The following is a 17,959-nucleotide window of genomic DNA, read 5'->3' on the forward strand; positions in this document are numbered from 1 at the left end:
TGGGTTGGGGGTCACTGACCCACAGAAAAATCAGTTGGAGATGACACAAGTGAGAAGCAAAAAAACCAAGCCCCTTCAGAAGCCTCCATCACTCGCTAAGGGGGCAGAACCAGGGTGCAGCTGGATGTCTGGCCAGGGGGCAGAGGCAGGATGCTGGTGAGTGTCTAGCCAGGTAACACAAATAGGAGCTACTAAGGAAAATCTGATTTACCTGGAGAGTGAGGAAAAGATTAAGCAACTGGAGATGCACCTGAGGGAGGGGGCTCAGGCATTCAGCCAATGACATGCAGATAAGGAATTTCAAACCAAGAGAGAGGGTTTTTCTTTCTCTCTTCTTTGTTTGAGATCAAAGCAGTTTTTCCAGGTATGGAGATAGATGGGCTTTCTGAGGAATGGACTTCTTAAAATGTGTAAGTAGGAAAATGTTTAGATAATAAAGACTGATGGACTGTTTTCCTTGTTTGGGGGGTTGGAGATCATGTCTGAGCTGGCTAATTGTTTTTCTCTTTTGTAACTAAGGATTACAGCCCAGGGATTTTTCATTACTCTGTTTCATTCCATGGCTATTTAACACCCAGTCATTTACTATGCTTGCAACAGTAGTTTTGTTTTATTAATAAAAGTGGGGTTTTTTTTTGTTTTGATTAACCGGTATTGGTTGATTGTTGTGTCTTTAAGCCTATGGGAGCAGAGCCCATTGTTTTCTGTGGAAAATGGATCTCTTGAGGATCCCCTCCATGATTTTTCCGGGGACTGAGGTAAGGCTGACAGGTCTATAGTTCCCTGCATTTTCCTTCATCCCTTTTTTAAAGATGGGCACTACATTTGCCTTTTTCCAATCATCCAGGATCTCTCCCAATCTCATGAGTTTTCAAGGCTAATGGCCAAAGGCTCTGAAATGACATTTGTCAACTCCCTTAGTACCCTCAGATGCATTGAATCTGGACCCTGATGTACTGCGTCCAATTCTGGGTTCCCCCACTATAGAAAGGATGTGGGCTCATTGGAGACAGTCCAGCAGAGGGCAACAAAAATGATTCAGGGGATGGAGCACATGACTTATGAGGAGAGACTGAAAAATTTGGGTTTGTTCAGTCTGCAGAAGAGAAGAGTGAGGGGGATTTGGTAGCAGCCTTCAAACCCTGCAGGGGGGTTCCAAAGAGGCTGGCGAGAGGCTGTTCTCAAGGGTGGCCAGATGGCAGAACAAGGAGCAATGGTCTCAAGTTGCAGTGGGGGAGGTCTAGGTTGGATAGTAGGAGAAACTATTTCCCTAGGAGGGTGGGGGAGTACTGGAATGGGTTCCATAGAGACGAGGGAGGGGGTGGAATCTCCATCCCTAGGGGTGTTAAGTCCGGGCTGGACAAAGCCCTGGCTGGGCTGATTGAATTGGGGTTGGTCCTACTTTGGGCAGGGGGTTGGACTCTGACTCCTGAAGTCTCTGTCAGCCCTGGGGTTCTATGATCCCATGAATCTGTTACCTGGAAACTCCATGCAAACTGGAACCTCTGGGAAATTACCTTGATGTCACTTGGGAAAGACTGGGGTGCTGAGACTTGACACCGCACTGGACCAAGATTTCAGATTCCAGGTACGTGAATCTGGGATCAAAGAAATGTCTCTTCCATGACCTGGCAGAGGTCAGCAAATTACTGCAACAAAAAGGTAAAGAGAGGCCCCATTTGGAGCTGAAGAAAATTCTTAGGATCTACACTGCTTTAGTCTCGTGGACAAAGTCCTGTTTGCTCGCCACCCTGCATCTGGCCAGTTGTCACTGGCAAGTAGAGGCAAGCACCAATGATGGACTGACGATGGCATTCAGCAGTGAACACAACCTTGCCAAATGTCATGCCGTGCCTTCGGGATTCTGTAGTTCCACCAACATGTTCCAAAGGCTGATGGATGCTTTACTGGCAGACCTACAGGACACATTTTGCCTGGTGTATCTGGATGGCACCATTGTAACTGAGAGACTATTTGGGGATCTCTTGCAGAAACTGGGTGCTGTGCTGGAGAGGCTACAGCAAGCCAGTTGAAAGGTGAAATCAGCAACATCCTTTTTTTCTGTAACAAAATAAACAAGTCATGTGATCTTAAGTGACGGAGCAGGACTGGGGCTAAGTTCCAAGCCAGTGTGTTTGTAGGGAGCCTGATGTCAGAGTAACGAGGTGGCTCAAGATGGCATGGTATGGCCATTGATCCTGAGCACCATGAATTTACAGAGATATGAATCAAAGCCAACATGATTCTGGGCTGCATTAACAGGAGTGTTGTGAGAAAGACATGAGACATCACTCTTCCGCTCTACTCTGCGCTGGTTAGGCCTCAATTGGAGTATTGTGTCCAGTTCTGGGCATCGCATTTCAAGAAAGATGTGGAGAAATTGGAGAAGGTCCAGAGAAGAGCAACAAGAATGATGAAAGGTCTAGAGAACATGACCTATGAAGGAAGACTGAAGGAACTGGGCTTGTTTTGTTTGGAAAGGAGAAGCCTCAGAGGGGACATGATAGTGTTTTTCAGGTATCTAAAAGGGTGTCACAATGAGGAGGGAAAGAAATTGTTCTCTTTGGCCTCTGAGGATAGAACAAGAAGCAATGGGCTTAAACTGCAGCAAGGGAGGTTTAGGTTGGACATGAGGAAAAAGTTCCTGCCTCTCAGGGTGGTCAAACACGGATAAATTGCCCAGGGAGGTTGTAGAATCCCCATCCCTGGGGATATTTAAGACCAGGTTAGATAAATGTCTATCAGGGATGAACGAGACTGTACTTGGTCCTGCCATGAGGACAGGGGACTTGACTTGATGACCTCTAGAGGTCCCTTCCAGTTTTAAGTGTTCCAAGGCTCTATTAATGCTCCCTGTCTAAAAACAAAACCTTGCATTCGATCCAGAGTCTGGGAGGTGAACGATACCCCAGAAGAAGGGTTTATTGGATGTCCTGTGTAAGGACTACGCTGCTCAGTCCTGTTGCTTTCGTAGACAACAGGAATCTGTTTCACAGACAACAGACAAGAGCTACCTCCCTTCTGGTTCCAGGATTTGGCTCCTCACACTAGATGGGACAGGATCCTTATTTTTGATGTTTTTCTCACTTAATATTATTTTAAATATTAACTAACGACCTGACCAAGGAACGGACCAAAGGGGTTTCTTACCCACTGCTCCCGGAGGCTTCAGTGGTCCCGGCCATCTCTGTCTTGTGGCCGTAAAGCTCCTTTAGCAAAGTCTTCTGCAGCTGCGGGGAATCGTATTTCTGAAATTCCCTACTCGAGACGAGGAAAACCTGTGGGGAGCTCATCCCTTCCTTTCGCAGGTTCTTGACACAGTCCTCTCTGATTTTCCGCAGTATTTTCTCCTCATTAAATCTCCTTTTGTGTTTTTCATTGTATAAGTCCAAGTCCACTTTGGAGCGCACAAAGTAACATTTCTTCCCCAGCCGGTGGATCTCCTGGGCTAGCGCGCTATGGCAGTTTCTTCTCCTCTCTGAAGCGATGATGATGAAGACGTCATAGCGACTGAACTTCACTTGTTTCAGATAAGTGTTTGGCTGAAAGTCTGGGGTCCTGATTGCTGGCAGGTCCCAGACTATCACCGTGGGGCACGTAGGATGCCAATATGGTACTGGTTCTTTGGTCACTTCCAGCACACCGGCTTCAGCAGCACCTTCATCTTCATCTCCCAAACCCAGGATGGCATTGACCAACAATGATCTTCCAGAACCTGACTTGCCCGTGATGGCAATATTGAACTCAGAGTCTGAAAAATTCTTAAACTTCTGCACCACAGATGCTGCTCCTGAGAAGTTTCCAGCTTTGATCGCAGCCTCGATCTGTTTAGTTTGCTCCACAGACAAACCAGGAAGAGTATTTCTACATTCTTCATATAGGTCACCAGAGGGAGCTTTGAGATCAGCCATCTTCTTAGGAAAAGAAATGATATTGTCAGTCCTATTTCCCCCACAGGCTCCACCAGTACATTGTAACCTGAATACCAGTAAATAATTCCCCGCCCCGGGCCAGGAATTTAACTGATCATAAATAAACCTTCAGGCTTAAATGGATGGAGCTTTGGAGCTAACTTTCTGTTATTAGTTTGAAGCCTGCTACCCATTCATTTCATTTGGTGTCCTCTAGTCCTTCTATTATGGGAACTAATGAAGAACTTTTCTTCGTGCACCTTCTCCACACCACTCATGATTTTATAGACCTCTATCATATCCCCCCTCAGTCTCCTCCTTTCTAAGCTGAACAGTCCCAGTCTCTTTAGCCTCTCTTCATATGGGACCTGTTCCAAATCCCTAATGATTTTAGTTGCCCTTTTCTGAACCCTTTCCAAGGCCAAAACATCTTTTTTGAGGTGAGGAGACCACATCTGTACACAGTACTGAAGATATGGCGTACCATAGTTTTAGACTTCCCCTCCTCCTTCTTCCCCTGGCTTCCGCCTTCCAGCTCCCTCTTCCCAGGTTTCCCCCTCCCCTCTCCCACCCTCTCTCTTCCCCTCTCCCACCTCCTTTTCCCAGTCTCCCCAGAGGTTAATCCCCCCCCCCCTCCAGTTTTGTTAAATAAAGAGAGTTTCTATTTTTGCCCACACGTGTCCTTTATTTTTACATCAGGAAGGGGGGCTACGGAGGGGTAAGTGGAAGGAGGTGAGGGAGGAATGGGGTATGAGCCCCCGATGGGAAGGACTGGGGTGGCTCTGTGGGCTCCTTGGGGTGGAAGCTCTCCTGCAGGGTCTCCTGGATCCTGACAGCTCCCCGATTGACCCCCCACAGATGGCAGCCTGCGGCAATTGCAGCCGGGCTGATGGCCGAGTGCTGTGATGTGCCAGGTGTGGGCACTCAGGGCACTCCAAGCCAGGACTGCTTTGCTGTCCCTCATCGAGGTAGACAAGCAAGCGGGGAACCCTGAGAACTGTCTGTCGGGGTGGGAGTCGGGTCCCTTTAAGCACAGCCCTCGGCTAGCCTGAGGCAGCAGCTCCACGCTCTAAGTCCTAACCTGATGCCCTGCCGGCACTGCTTCCGGCCAGCCTTAACCTCGGTTCAGGGTCCACTCATTGTGGACATGGTAGTTTGAATTAGCAAAACGCTAATTCTAATTAGCTTTTAGGTCTAGATGCGCTAGTTCAAATTAGCTTAGTTTGAATTAACTAATTTGAATTAAGATAGTTCGAATTAGTGCTGTAGTGTAGACATACACTCCCATGGGGATTTTTGCAGTGTGGACAGAGTCCCAGGTTGTGGGAGCTTGTTCACACCCAGCTTAGCTGCTAACATGGAATGGGTCTGAAGAAATAGCAGCAGCTCATAAGATATTACAGACGAGGTGAGTGAGGTGCAGAGCACGGGGGAATTGCCTTACCCAGTGCTCCTGAAGGAGTCGAAGATCCTTGCAGAAACGGAGTAGAGGAGTACAGTTCAGATTGTACAGGACATGTATTGATCCTGCCGTCTCGCTCCTTGTGGATCTTGTTCTCTCTTCCCTTTATATAGGAGTCAGGTGTTTGCTCTGGGTGTGGAATATACAAACCTGGAAATCTCTAGAGCTATTTGTTTCTTGCAAATATCTTCAGATTCCACACCCTTTTCCTGCTCTTGCTGCCTACTGGCAGCTATGCACATTTCTTCTGTCACTGCCAACGTCACCTCTCGTTTTCAATCCTTCCACTGGGTGATAAAGTAATGCACATCAAAATAATTCACTTTTTAGGTGTGGGATATTGGGTCAAATAAAACACAAGGAATCAGGACTCCTGTGTTCCATTCTCAGACCTGGGAAGGGTGTGAGGTCTGGAAGGTCAGATCAGTGAGGGTATGTCTACACTACAGCACTAATTCGAACTAACTTAATTTGAATTAGTTTAATTCAAACTAAGCTAATTCGAACTAGCGCATCTAGACCTAAAAAATAATTTGAATTAGCGTTTTGCTAATTCGAACTAGCATGTCCACATTGAGTGGACCCTGAACCGAGGTTAAGGATGGCCGGAAGCAGTGCCGGCAGGGCATCAGGTTAGGACTTAGAGTGTGGAGCTGCTGCCTCAGGCTAGCCGAGGGCTGTGCTTAAATGGACCCGACCCCCACCCCGGACAGACAGTTCTCAGGGTTCCCCGCTCGCTTGTCTAACTCGATGAGGGACAGCAAAGCAGTCCTGGCTTGGAGTGCCCTGAGTGCCCACACCTGGCACATCACAGCACTCGGCCATCAGCCCGGCTGCAATTGCCGCAGGCTGCCATCTGTGGGGGGTCAATCGGGGAGCTGTCAGGATCCAGGAGACCCTGCAGGAGAGCTTCCACCCCAAGGAGCCCACAGAGCCACCCCAGTCCTTCCCATCGGGGGCTCATACCCCATTCCTCCCTCACCTCCTTCCACTTACCCCTCCGTAGCCCCCCTTCCTGATGTAAAAATAAAGGACACGTGTGGGCAAAAATAGAAACTCTCTTTATTTAACAAAACTGGAGGGGGGGGGGGATTAACCTCTGGGGAGACTGGGAAAAGGAGGTGGGAGAGGGGAAGAGAGAGGGTGGGAGAGGGGAGGGGGAAACCTGGGAAGAGGGAGCTGGAAGGCGGAAGCCAGGGGAAGAAGGAGGAGGGGAAGTCTAAAACTATGGTACGCCATATCTTCAGTACTGTGTACAGATGTGGTCTCCTCACCTCAAAAAAGATGTTTTGGCCTTGGAAAGGGTTCAGAAAAGGGCAGGGAGTTGGAACAGATCCCATATGAAGAGAGGCTAAAGAGACTGGGACTTTTCAGCTTAGAAAAGAGGAGACTGAGGGGGTATATGATAGAGGTCTATAAAAGCATGAGTGGTGTGGAGAAGGTGCACGAAGAAAAGTTCTTCATTAGTTCCCATAATAGAAGGACTAGAGGACACCAAATGAAATGAATGGGTAGCAAGCTTCAAACTTATAAAAGACAGTTCTTCACAAAGCAAATAGTCAACCTGTGGAACTCCTTGCCACAGGAGGCTGTGAAGGCTTGAACTATAACAGAGTTTAAACAGAAATTAGATAAATTCATGGAGGTTGGGTCCATGGAGTGCGATTAGCCTGGGGGTAGGATGTGGAAGGCCTCTGTTTGTGGAAGGATGGAGATGGATGGCATGAAAGAAATGGCTTGGTCATTGTCTTCGGTCCATTCCCTCTAGGGTAGCTGGTGATGGCCGCTGTCGGCAGACAGGCTACTGGGCTAGATGGACCTTTGGTCTCATCCAGTACGGCCGTTCTTATATTCTAAGCTCAGGGCTCAGGGTCGGGGGTCTCACTGGACCAACTTGATTTTCATGCAAACCTGCTCCTGGGTTCGCATGTGGCCTTTGCTGGCTAAGCTAGCAGCTATCCTGCCCTAGACGGCCACTTCCCTGTGCCTAGTGCAGAGGTTGTGGACGTTGGACGCCTCCTCCCAAACCTCGATGAGGTCCACGATCTCTGCACTAGACCAGGCAGGCGCCAGCCTTTTGCAGGCCCTGGGCAGGATCCTGGGAGCCGCCAGCCTGGTGCTGGGAAGAGGCGGAGGGCTGGGTGGCAGCGGGTGGCTGGCTGGAGCCGTGCCAGGTTCAGGGTCTGCTGGCTGGGTGCTGGCAGGCTTGCACCTGGCACAAGCACCGTAGCCAGACCGTGCCCCTTTAAGGGCTCTGGGGCCGGGAGGGGGCAGAAGAGTTTCCCTGGTGGTGCCCAGAGTGGCCACCAGGGCAAGCTGGGGAGGGCTAGCCGCCCACTAGTTCGAATTAAGTGGCTACACAGTCCTTAATTCAAACTACTTAATTCGAACTAGGCGTTAGTCCTCGTGGAATGAGGTTTCCCTAGTTCGAATTACGCGCTCCGCTAGTTTGAATTAAGTTCGAACTAGCGGTTTGCATGTGTAGCGCCTATCAAAGTTAAGTCTAGAAATAGAATCCAGGAATCCTGATTCCTGGTTTTGTGTTTAATCCAATATGCCACTCCTTAAAGGCAAGTCTGATTTCTATTTACATTGGTTCTATTGCTCAGCAGAAAGAGTGGAGGGAATTTTGTCAGTGGAAGGAGATATGGGAACACCTGCCAGTATGTGCCAATGGCCGGAGAAATGAGTGGAAACTGAAAGACAAACATGTTTGGAGATATTCAGTTTTCTGCATTACACACCATAGCAAACATCTAACTCCTATGGAAGAGGAGAAGAGGAGAAAAAAGAGACAGAGAACAAGACACCTCTTCTGCGTCTGAGAAATATCCGTCTATTCCATTCCAGTAAAGATCGCCTTCTAAGGCTTCCAGGAGCATCCGGTAGCAATTCTCTGGTTTATGCCTTCTTCGTGTCTATAGTAGCATTTATGAACTGCCACTCACAGGGGCTGTGTCTACATTGGCACTCTTTTCTGGAAAAGGGTGCCAATGAAACACTTCGGAATTGCAAATTCTGCGGGGATTTAAATTTTCCCCGCGGCATTTGTATGAACATGGCTGCCGCTTTTTTCCGGCTCGGGGTTTTGCCGGAGAAAAGTGCCAGTCTAGACGGGATCTTGTGGAAAATAAACCCTTTTCCTACTTTCAAGTAGGAATAAGGGATCTTCCGGAAAAGGGTTTATTTTCCGCAGGATCCCGTCTAGACTGGTGCTTTTCTCCGGCAAAACCCTGAGCCGGAAAAAAGCAGCAGCCATGTTCATGCAAATGCCGCGGGGAAAATTTAAATCCCCATGGAATTTGCAATTCCGAAGTGTCTCATTAGCATCCCTTTTCCGGAAAAGGGTGCCACTGTAGACGTAGCCATATACTTGCGTGAAGATGTATTTCAAAATAGCAGCTGGGCTTAATATAAATAAGCTCCCACAAGTCAAATCTGCCTGAGTTTCTGGAATCATGAGAAACTTGCAGAGAGAACTTTTTAAAGCATTTATGGAGTGAAGATTTGCCAGTAAGCAAAGGACTATAGAACTGAGTACAAAACCGTCACCTTTTTGTGGGGTTCTTTGGTCATTTTCATACTGCCAAATTACTGCCTATACAACCTTAACTCTGCCCCCCTCTCCGTGTGTTATCAGGTATGTCTCCCAGCTCAAGGAGATATACCCATGCTATCGGTATTTGAACTGATGTGCTAAAAACAGAAGTGCAGTTTCCGCATGATGGGCTAATCCTGCGACTCAGGGCATGTACATGGTGTGATGGGGGGGCAGTCATAGAAGACCCCTTGGGGGTGCTTCCCACAGTGCTGATAAGGCCACTGACACTCACCTCCTTGCTCTTTGAGGCATCTCACCACCCTGTCCTTCTGGGCCAGCTTCCTGGTCTCCCCCACCCACGGCCCAGAGCTGACATTCTCCCAACCCCCTCGCCTGCAGAGCAGCACAGACACTGAAATTCTTCATGTCTGAGGGGAATGAAGTTTTGGGCCCAGCTTCCTGGGGTACCCTTCCCCCAATGGGATCAGACCTCAGATCCATCATCCAGGCCAGCCCCCTTTAAACAGCGAAAGGCGAATGTGCCCCGATCGCTCCTAGGGAACAATTATTTACACTTGCACTGACAGTAAATAATAGTGATGTTATTCAGCACCAGGAGCAGGATGCATGTCGCTGTACGTGAGAGCAGGCAGAGCAAAGTGAATTTCACATTTAAAATAACAAAAAGGCTTAGTGAATTCTAACCCGGTGGTCACCAACCAATCGATTGTGGAGCCTCTGACAGAGGATCCTGCCTGGTTTGGCCAAGAGGCTGGCAAGTGTCAGCTGCCCCTTCCCCCCACTGCTGTGCAGCTCCTGCCCTTTGCCTTGAAGCTGCCCCTCCCTGGGAGCCTCCTGCTTTCTCTGAAGGGCAGGGCAGGGACAGGAGGGTGCTGCTGTCAGGGTGCCCCCTTCCCACACTGTATTACATCTCCACAGAATGGAGGAGGGGGGCACAACAGGGCTTGGGATGGAGTTTGCTGCTGCTTTTGAGCATGGTGCGAGGCCAAGATGGGGTGAGCCTGCCTTAGCCCCTCCCCCCACTGCACCCCCACCCCGGAGCCACCTGAGGTAAGCAGGGCCCAGCTGGAGCCAGAATTCCAAAACCTTGCCCCAGTCATGAACCCCTCTTGCACCCCAAGCTCCTGACCCTGCCCTGAGCCCCTTGGACCCAAACTTCCTTACAGAGCCTGAACCCCAACCCCTGCCCCAGAATCAGCTCCCAACCCAAATCCCCGCTGCATTTGCAATTCCGACTTGGCTAATCTGCATCCCTTTTCCGGAAAAGGGTGCCAGTGTAGACACAGCCTCTATGTTTGCAGTCAGGGGTGCAGCGCATGTGTCTGCTGAGACCACCGCAGCCTTCCCTGTCCACTTTCCTTTGAAATAGCCAGGCAGCCTGTATTCGCATATAATGATGGATTTGAAAGCAAGCCAAAAGTGTTATCAACTCAGCCTTGAAAAGAGACAGTGAAGTTTCAAAGCTTGAATTTTAAAAACAAATTATTATTTTAGGAGAGTTAAATTTAACCTGAAGAATTGAATGCCCAACACAAGCACTAACCAATTTGTGCCTTGTCAGTTTGCAATTTTAAGCAAGAGGACATTATCCAAAACAAAATAAAACTAGTTCATTTACACAAAATAGTTACAATATATCGAGCTCATTCTTTTATGCAGTTAACCAATGAAGTATCAGTAGAATCCCTAATTTTTCTTTTGCAGATTTAACAAAAGTGTCCGTAGCCAAATGTTTAAATTTGATTGTTTCTTTGCCTAGATGGTTTGCACACTGCTTAAGAAAGAGGCTGCAAAGAAACGAGGGGTCATTTTTAAAGCAGGTTTCCCTTCGCATATTACAACAATCGCTTAATTCCTTCCACACTCCTACAGAGTCCACTTTTTACCTTCACATTCCCTCAAATCACTTGCTTTGTCCTTTCAAAGAAAATGTTCCTCATTCCTAGCAACTTTCCAATGTCTGTTACTTTCCTTACTCCTCTAACTGTGCCCATAGGGCTCCAAACTTCTTGCCTTCCCCTTTCACATGCTTTTTCCTTCTTATGGTCCATTCTGATTCCTGCTAAATGACTTTTCCCAATGACACAGGTGTATCTAGTATCAATTTGGTAAGGAAGGTGGGCTCTCCAATTAGCTCCACACACACCTGATTCCTTTCAGTAGGTAAATCTGACTGGCTATTTATTGCAGTCAGCTGTTACTAATTTTAAAGTTCTCAGTCCAGGGTTTTCATAACATCCCGGCTGCAGCAGAGTCTGTGGTGTAAATAGAGTGCTCATCTTTGGACAGTCATTTTCTTTTGGGCTATTCCCGGTGGCAACTCCTTTCCCTCCAATATGAGCTTAGTGATTGGAAGAGGAGTGTGAAGTGTTATGGCTTGAGCTTGGGTTAGCTCCTGTTTCCCTTAGTGCTGTGTAGGCTGCCAAAAGCACCTTTTCATAAGGCGTATAATTTAACTGTGACCCCTGCCATAACTTCGAGCCAAATTGTATGGGACGGCGGGTTACAGTTTCTCCTTCTTGCCATAAGGCATAGGACATCCCTGTGTTTCCCACAGTGAGGTACAAATGAGATGGGGCATTAGGGTGAATCGGACCCAGAGACTGATAACAGTGTATCTCATTTATCAGCTGTCTCAGAGCTTCCTGGTGGGTAGGGGCCCATTCCCAGCGAGCATGCTTCCTGAGCAAATTATATGGGGAGTAGGTACGAATTAAGATTCCCCATTTTTCCAGATCTTTAATTAGTTCAGAGACCGGAGCCATAGCTTCGGCTGGAATGCTGTACTGTTTTATCTTGGTTACAGTGGAAGGCGGGAGAGCGGGGGCTTGAGCCAGCGAAGTCTTAAAGCCAGCTCCAAAAGCTCATTTTTCTCCATTAATTACTTTCTCCTTCCCCTCTCTAGCCTCGGGAGGAGCCGTTCCTGTAGGTGCTCCATGTCCTTATTTAGGGTTCGCACCCGGGGATCTAGGTTCTGGCATTGTTCCCAGAGTTCGTATCTCTCTCTCTGTACCCTTATCAGCTCTGTTACTAAAAAGTCCCAGTACTGGAGCAGGCTGCTTGCCACACACCCTTTAACAGCCAGGTGCAAGCACCTTTCCCTAACATCTCTATCCCATTTAGGGTTCCCCCATCCCTCTTGGGCAAACTCTTTCTCCTTACAGCTAAAATCCATGTCAGTCGTGACTGGCTTCATGCTGCTGTATTTGAACCAATAACACAATCCTGCCGACTACGCCAACTCTGTCAGCGGATGGTCAGGGCAGTGTGTGTGTACACTGGGAGAGCCTAAGAGTTTGGCAGCTAAGATTTCTGAAGATTGTTGTCATACCTCGGTGTTCTGTACCTCGGTACCTTCGGTGGTCTGAACTGTCAGTGTCGTCTGGCCCGGGTATTCCTGGCGCGTTCCTGACAGGACCTCTACTCCATCGGTGATGATAAACTTTCGGCTGCGTGCATAACAATCGGTGCTCCCTTTATCTAGAGTGTTAGACCTCGTGCTCTTGGGTCAACACAGGAGATCTCTGAGAGCCCCCGGAAACGACAGACGCAGTGAAGGGTTGAAATCAATCGAGCAGGTTTATTGTCAAATGCAAAGCTCTACCAAATACAAAGCTCAGTCCAATGTTACACCACTGGGCACTATGGCCCGCGTTGACAAGGTACCAACACCAGGTAGGCCTATTGCCGTAGATCAGATATTAACAATGGTTAGTCAAAGTTAAGCTACTGTGCGTTCTGTAAGTTTAGGCAATGACACCTGCTGTTCAAGCACCTAGTGCGCCCCCCCCCCCCAAGGTCGGCCGGAGAACACCCTTTGCGGTGTCTTTTTATAGCCAGGTACAAACAACTTACATCACTTCTTTACGTATCAGGCTGCCACCCTCTGTTGCCTAGTTACCACCTTTCACTTTACGGAAGGGGGGCTTACTTACTACCATCTCGACCTGGTCCTGAACCTAGGTCGGTATGTGCATTCGTTTTTCGGGAGTCTTTGTACCAAGATATTTCTTATTAAGAATTCCGTTACAAAGGGTCTTATTAAGGCCCCTTTGGCTTACAGTCTGTACCCAGTGCCTCCCTGTGTCCTTCCATGCTCGACCTAACTTACACAATCACACAGTTATCAGTAGGGCCTCTTTCTTGGTTCCTGTGTTACTGAACCAAAGTCTTGCTCACGAGATTGCAGGCCTGTTGCTGTTTTCATGTTACAGGCCTCTATTTAGGCCTGCTGACTCCATGGTACTGACCCTCAATGTACTACAATTATCTGTACTGAGTATATCCAACCCACGGCTGAGCAGGAGTTTCTCAAGGCTGGGACTGGGACACAAATGGGTGAAGAGATGGGCCTGAGGGCATGTCTAGACTGCAGTTTTTCTGGGATACCTTCAGAAAAATACCGTAGTGTAGACATAGCCTGAGAGATGCTGGGGAGAACAAGGGCAGACGGGTCTGTGGCAACTGCTCTCCGGAACTTGGGAAGGGACTTACAGTTCTCATATGTCAACATTCCCTCCTAGGAGGGTGCAGGGCCCAGGATAATGATCCAGGTCCCACCTCTTCCTACCCTGCCCTGCTCCTACTCCACCTCTTTCCCCAAGCTCCCACTTCTGCTGTGCCCCTTCCCTGCCTCTTTCTGCCCCTATTCTGTCCCCCCCTTAGCCCCACTCCACCTCTTCCGTCAAGCCCCCTTCCCTGAGCAATGCAACTCTGGGGATTAGCAGGGGGCCTCTGAACTGGCAGCAGGGGTCACTCTCCCCCTTCCCCCGCACTCTCTGGTAGCTGCAGGAAGTGAAGCGACCTGGCCCCATCCCACTCCACTCTGTTGGCTGGCTCCAAGTCATGATGCTCTTCTTACCACTGCTGATAAGGTGAAAGGGAACAGCCAGCATGGATTTGTAAAGAACAAATCATGTCAAACCAATCCGATAGCTTTCTTTGATAGGATAACGAGTCTTGTGGATAAGGGAGAAGCGGTGGATGTGGTATACCTAGACTTTAGTAAGGCATTTGATACGGTCTCACATGACCTTCTTATCAATAAATTAGGGAAATCCAACCTAGATGGGGCTACTATGAGGTGGGTGCATAACTGGCTGGATAACTGTACTCAGAGAGTAGTTATTAATGGTTAACAATCTTGCTAGAAAGGCATAACAAGTGGGGTTCCGCAGGGGTCTGTTTTGGGACCGGCTCTGTTCAATATCTTCATCAACGATTTAGATATTGGTACAGAAAGTACGCTTATTAAGTTTGCAGATGATACCAAGCTGGGAGGGGTTGCGACTTATATGGAGGATAGGGTCATAATTCAAAATGACCTGGACAAATTGGAGAAATGGTCTGAGGGAAACAGGATGAAGTTTAATAAAGACAAATGCAAAGTGCTCCACTTAGGAAGGAACAATCAGTTTCACACATACAGAATGGGAAGTGACTGTCTGGGAAGGAGTACGGCAGAAAGGGATCTAGGGGTTATAGTGGACCACAAGCTGAATATGAGTCAGCAGTGTGATGCTGTTGCAAAAAAAGCAAAGATGATTCTGGGATGCATTAACAGGTGTGTTGTGAGCAAGACACGAGGAGTCATTCTTCCGCTCTACTCTGTGCTGGTTAGGCCTCAGTTGGAGTACTGTGTCCAGTTCTGGGCACCACATTTCAAGAAAGATGTGGAGAAATTGGAGAGGATTCAGAGAAGAGCAACAAAAATGATGAAAGGTCTAGAGAACATGGCCTATGAGGGAAGGCTGAAGGAATTGGGTTTGTTTAGTTTAGAAAAGAGAAGGTTGAGGGGGGACATGGTAGCCGTTTTCAGGTATCTAAAAGGGTGTCATAAGGAGGAAGGAGAAAACTTGTTCATCTTGGCCTCTGAGGATAGAACAAGAAGCAATGGGCTTAAACTGCAACAAGGGAGGTTTAGGTTGGACATTAGGAAAATGTCCCCATTTCCCTCTTTCCCCCCATCCCCTCTCACACTGAGCCCTTGGTGCCCCCTCCACCAGGACCCCCGTAGGCTGGGGCTGATGCTCTTCTCCCAAAGGGAGCTGGTTTCCCCTCGTTACTGAGGAATGTTTCAACTCCCTGTTCTTCCCTTGCCCTAGGATGCCAGAGGGACCCGCCCACTCTGAGTCAAGGCCTGCTCAACACCTTTCTGCAAATCCAACCGCCTGGTGTGGTCTCCATGCCTGCCCCTCCCCATGTTCCACCTCTTGGGCTGGGTTGATTCGTGACGCGAGAGAGGCCGATCATGTCACGAATCATGAGCAGTGTGAATGGTGAGCATGAGTGCATGGGCGAATCCACAGGACATGAGCTGAAGAGAGGCCATGCTGAGGTGCAGGCAAGAGCCCTGGAGGATTATGGACTTGTTTACAACTTTAAGAAAAAGGACTGTGAAACCAAGGACAGGCCATTGTTTCACACTCGTGGTGAGGCAAACGGTGCAAAAACCAGATATTTCTGGATCAGTCGTGGACACTCCAGTAAGAAGAATGGGGGAGAGGTCACTAATAGACATCACCCCACCTGGATTGTGTGTAACTAGTGGATGTCATCTCACTGGACCGGCTCATGACAAGGGGATCTATACCACGCCATTCCCCCCACGAGGGGGAGTCCATCAATTTGGCATATTGGGGTGACGTGCGTTTTGGACTTCTGCCTCAACCAAATTAACCAACATTAGCTGGGATCTGGCCAGCCCCAGAGAGTGAGTGTGTGAGTGTGAGCGTTTTAAATTGGATTAAGAATTAGATTTAAATTCGACGAGGAGTCCTGTGGCACCTTATAGACCAATTGAAGTGTAGGAGCATAAGCTTTCGTGGGCAAAGACCCACTTCGTCAGATGCATGTTTCTGACGAAGTGGGTCTTTGCCCACGAAAGCTTATGCTCCTACACTTCAGTTAGTCTATAAGGTGCCACAGGACTCCTCGCCGCTTTTGTAGATTCAGACTAACACGGCTACCCCTCTGATAGATTTAAATTGTTAAGTATTCCTTTTAATTATTGCTTGCATTGCCTTTTAATGGCTTTCGCTGTTTGTTTTCATTGTTTTAGTACTAAATATACATACAGAGCTCCTGAACTGCTTGCAATGCATTGCTGACAAGGGTACAGTCTGTCTGCTGTGGATCTCTTGTTCTTTGAGCTGGTCATATCACACCCTCAGGAGCTCTGTTTGCTGGGCTTGGTCACTCGAGCAGCACCAGCGCCCTCTTGTGACAGTTTCCTTATCCACATCCACAGCCCAGCTCCAGTTCCCTCACCAGGTTGAGGGCCGTGCCCATTGTGAGCCCCCGTCCTGCTTTTCCGCATGGCCACAGCCCTGTGAATGTTCACCCAGGTCCCTGCTGTCCTGGCAGCCCGGAGAAACTGCTGCACGTTCCTAATCGCATGGCCACATTCCCCAGGGCATGCCACCATCATGTGCCACATTGTGGGCCAGCACCACTTCCCCGCTACCGCCATCCACATGACAGACTGCACGTCCGTCATCAAACTCACTTAGACACATGCACACGTGCGCGCGCGCACACACACACACACACACACACACACACACACACACACACACACCATTACATGAGTTTCCTCTAGCTGTGGCTCCTCCCTGCCTCCAGGGTGCATGTGACCCTCTGGACAGCGATCCCCCGAATGGGGGTAACGTCCGTCACTCGGAGAATCGACCTGACAAAGTACTGGCTGCAGGTCCCTTTGCTCCTCCCCTGCTGCAGGCCACACTCCCCACATCCCCCTTGGGGCGGAGCATTCACCACCCAGGGCATCTCTGTGCCCCTTGGGGCCAGGATGCGAGTCGGCCCCTGGGACCATCAGACGTTTCTTCTCCACATCTGAGCCCGACACGCCCAGCTGCTCTCTGCACCAGGGAGGGTGTTTTACATGGGACCCAGGCCCCTCCTGCTCAGAGTCCCCCCATCTCCGTCACTGCCCGGCCATGCTCCCGGCCAGGGTCTGCCTGAACCAAAGCCCTGGCGAGTGGGCTCCGCAGGAGGCTCTGAGCCACGAATGGGAATTACCTGGCTACGTTCTCAGGCCCCAGTTCACACGTGGGGCACGTTACAGGGGGGTCTCTTGGCCACTGGTGATACCCCTGCTGTCCTGCCCCTGCAGTGAGTGTGGGGGGAGGGATCACTGGGTGACACCCTTCCCCTCCCTGGACGCTCTGTCTCCGCTTTGCCTTTCCCCTCATCCCCTCCCACTGCAAGTTCTCCACAGGAGTGGCCAGGACCCAGCAGTGGGAGCCCTCAGGGCGCCACTTGGGCCTGGCCAGTGTTGTTCAGGGATCTCCTCGCCTTCCTCGCCCAGACCCCGCCCTGCCTCTCCGTGCTGCGGGTCTCACACTGGCCCAGGCCACCTCTGCCAGCCCCGCCCTGGCCCTGCTCACCCCATGGCTTGGCTTTTGGCTGGAACTCGCAGAGAGGCTGGGTGGCCAGGGCTGCCAGGGCGTGAAATGGAAACACTTCCCCTCCCGGCTCACTGAGCCAATGCCCCCCCCCTGCAGTGCCCCTCCCTGCCGCCCGCACCCCCTGCTTGAGCTCAAGTCTCCGGGCTCAGCTCTTAGCGCCGTCTGGGTCCAACTTTCAGCGCCTGCCCCAGTGGATGGCATGTCCATGTTCACACCCCTCCCTCTCTGCGCCTCCTCACGGGCTCCCTCCTCTCCTCCGCTCGCACCCCCCCCCCCCGCCTGGGGTCTACAGCTTGTTCTCCCATCTCACCACGCACCCCTCAGGGCCCAGGCAACGTCTTCTGACCCGTCCCGCAGGAAAGTGACCCTGTGAGTAGCCAGCACCTGGGCTAAGTCTAGGTCCAGGGTGGCCAACCTGTGGCTCAGCAGGCACACGTGGCTCTTCACCCCTGAAAGTGAGGCTCGCAAAGCCTGCCCCGGGCTCGGGAAGCCGCCCCATAGACCCCCTGTGCTCACCGGGTGCCGGGGAGCCACCTGGCCTGGCAGAATGGTGTCACAAGACGGTGACAAAAGCCTAGTCTGCCGTTTTAAAGGG

The 17,959-nt window shown here is 49.9% G+C and overlaps 2 protein-coding genes across 2 annotated transcripts in view; one reads left to right on the forward strand and one right to left on the reverse strand.

Annotated features, from left to right (window-relative positions):
* LOC142819585 (uncharacterized) overlaps nt 1-17,959 on the forward strand; it is a 176,921-nt gene that overhangs the window by 138,554 nt on the left and 20,408 nt on the right. The gene's annotated exons all lie outside the window — the stretch shown is intronic.
* Nucleotides 3,074-3,911, reverse strand: LOC149521868 (interferon-gamma-inducible GTPase 10-like). The gene has a single exon (XM_089772594.1). The coding sequence runs from the start codon at nt 3,909-3,911 to the stop codon at nt 3,147-3,149; it is 765 nt and encodes a 254-aa protein (XP_089628720.1). The 3' UTR covers nt 3,074-3,146.

Source organism: Pelodiscus sinensis, chromosome 22, assembly GCF_052426305.1.
Source record: "Pelodiscus sinensis isolate ZL-2025 chromosome 22, ASM5242630v1, whole genome shotgun sequence".
Taxonomy (NCBI): domain Eukaryota; kingdom Metazoa; phylum Chordata; order Testudines; family Trionychidae; genus Pelodiscus; species Pelodiscus sinensis.

Coding starts and splice junctions, on each gene's coding strand:
- LOC149521868 (XM_089772594.1), bottom strand. CDS start 3,911: ATGGCTGATCTCAAAGCTCCCTCTGGTGACCTATATGAAGAATGTAGA.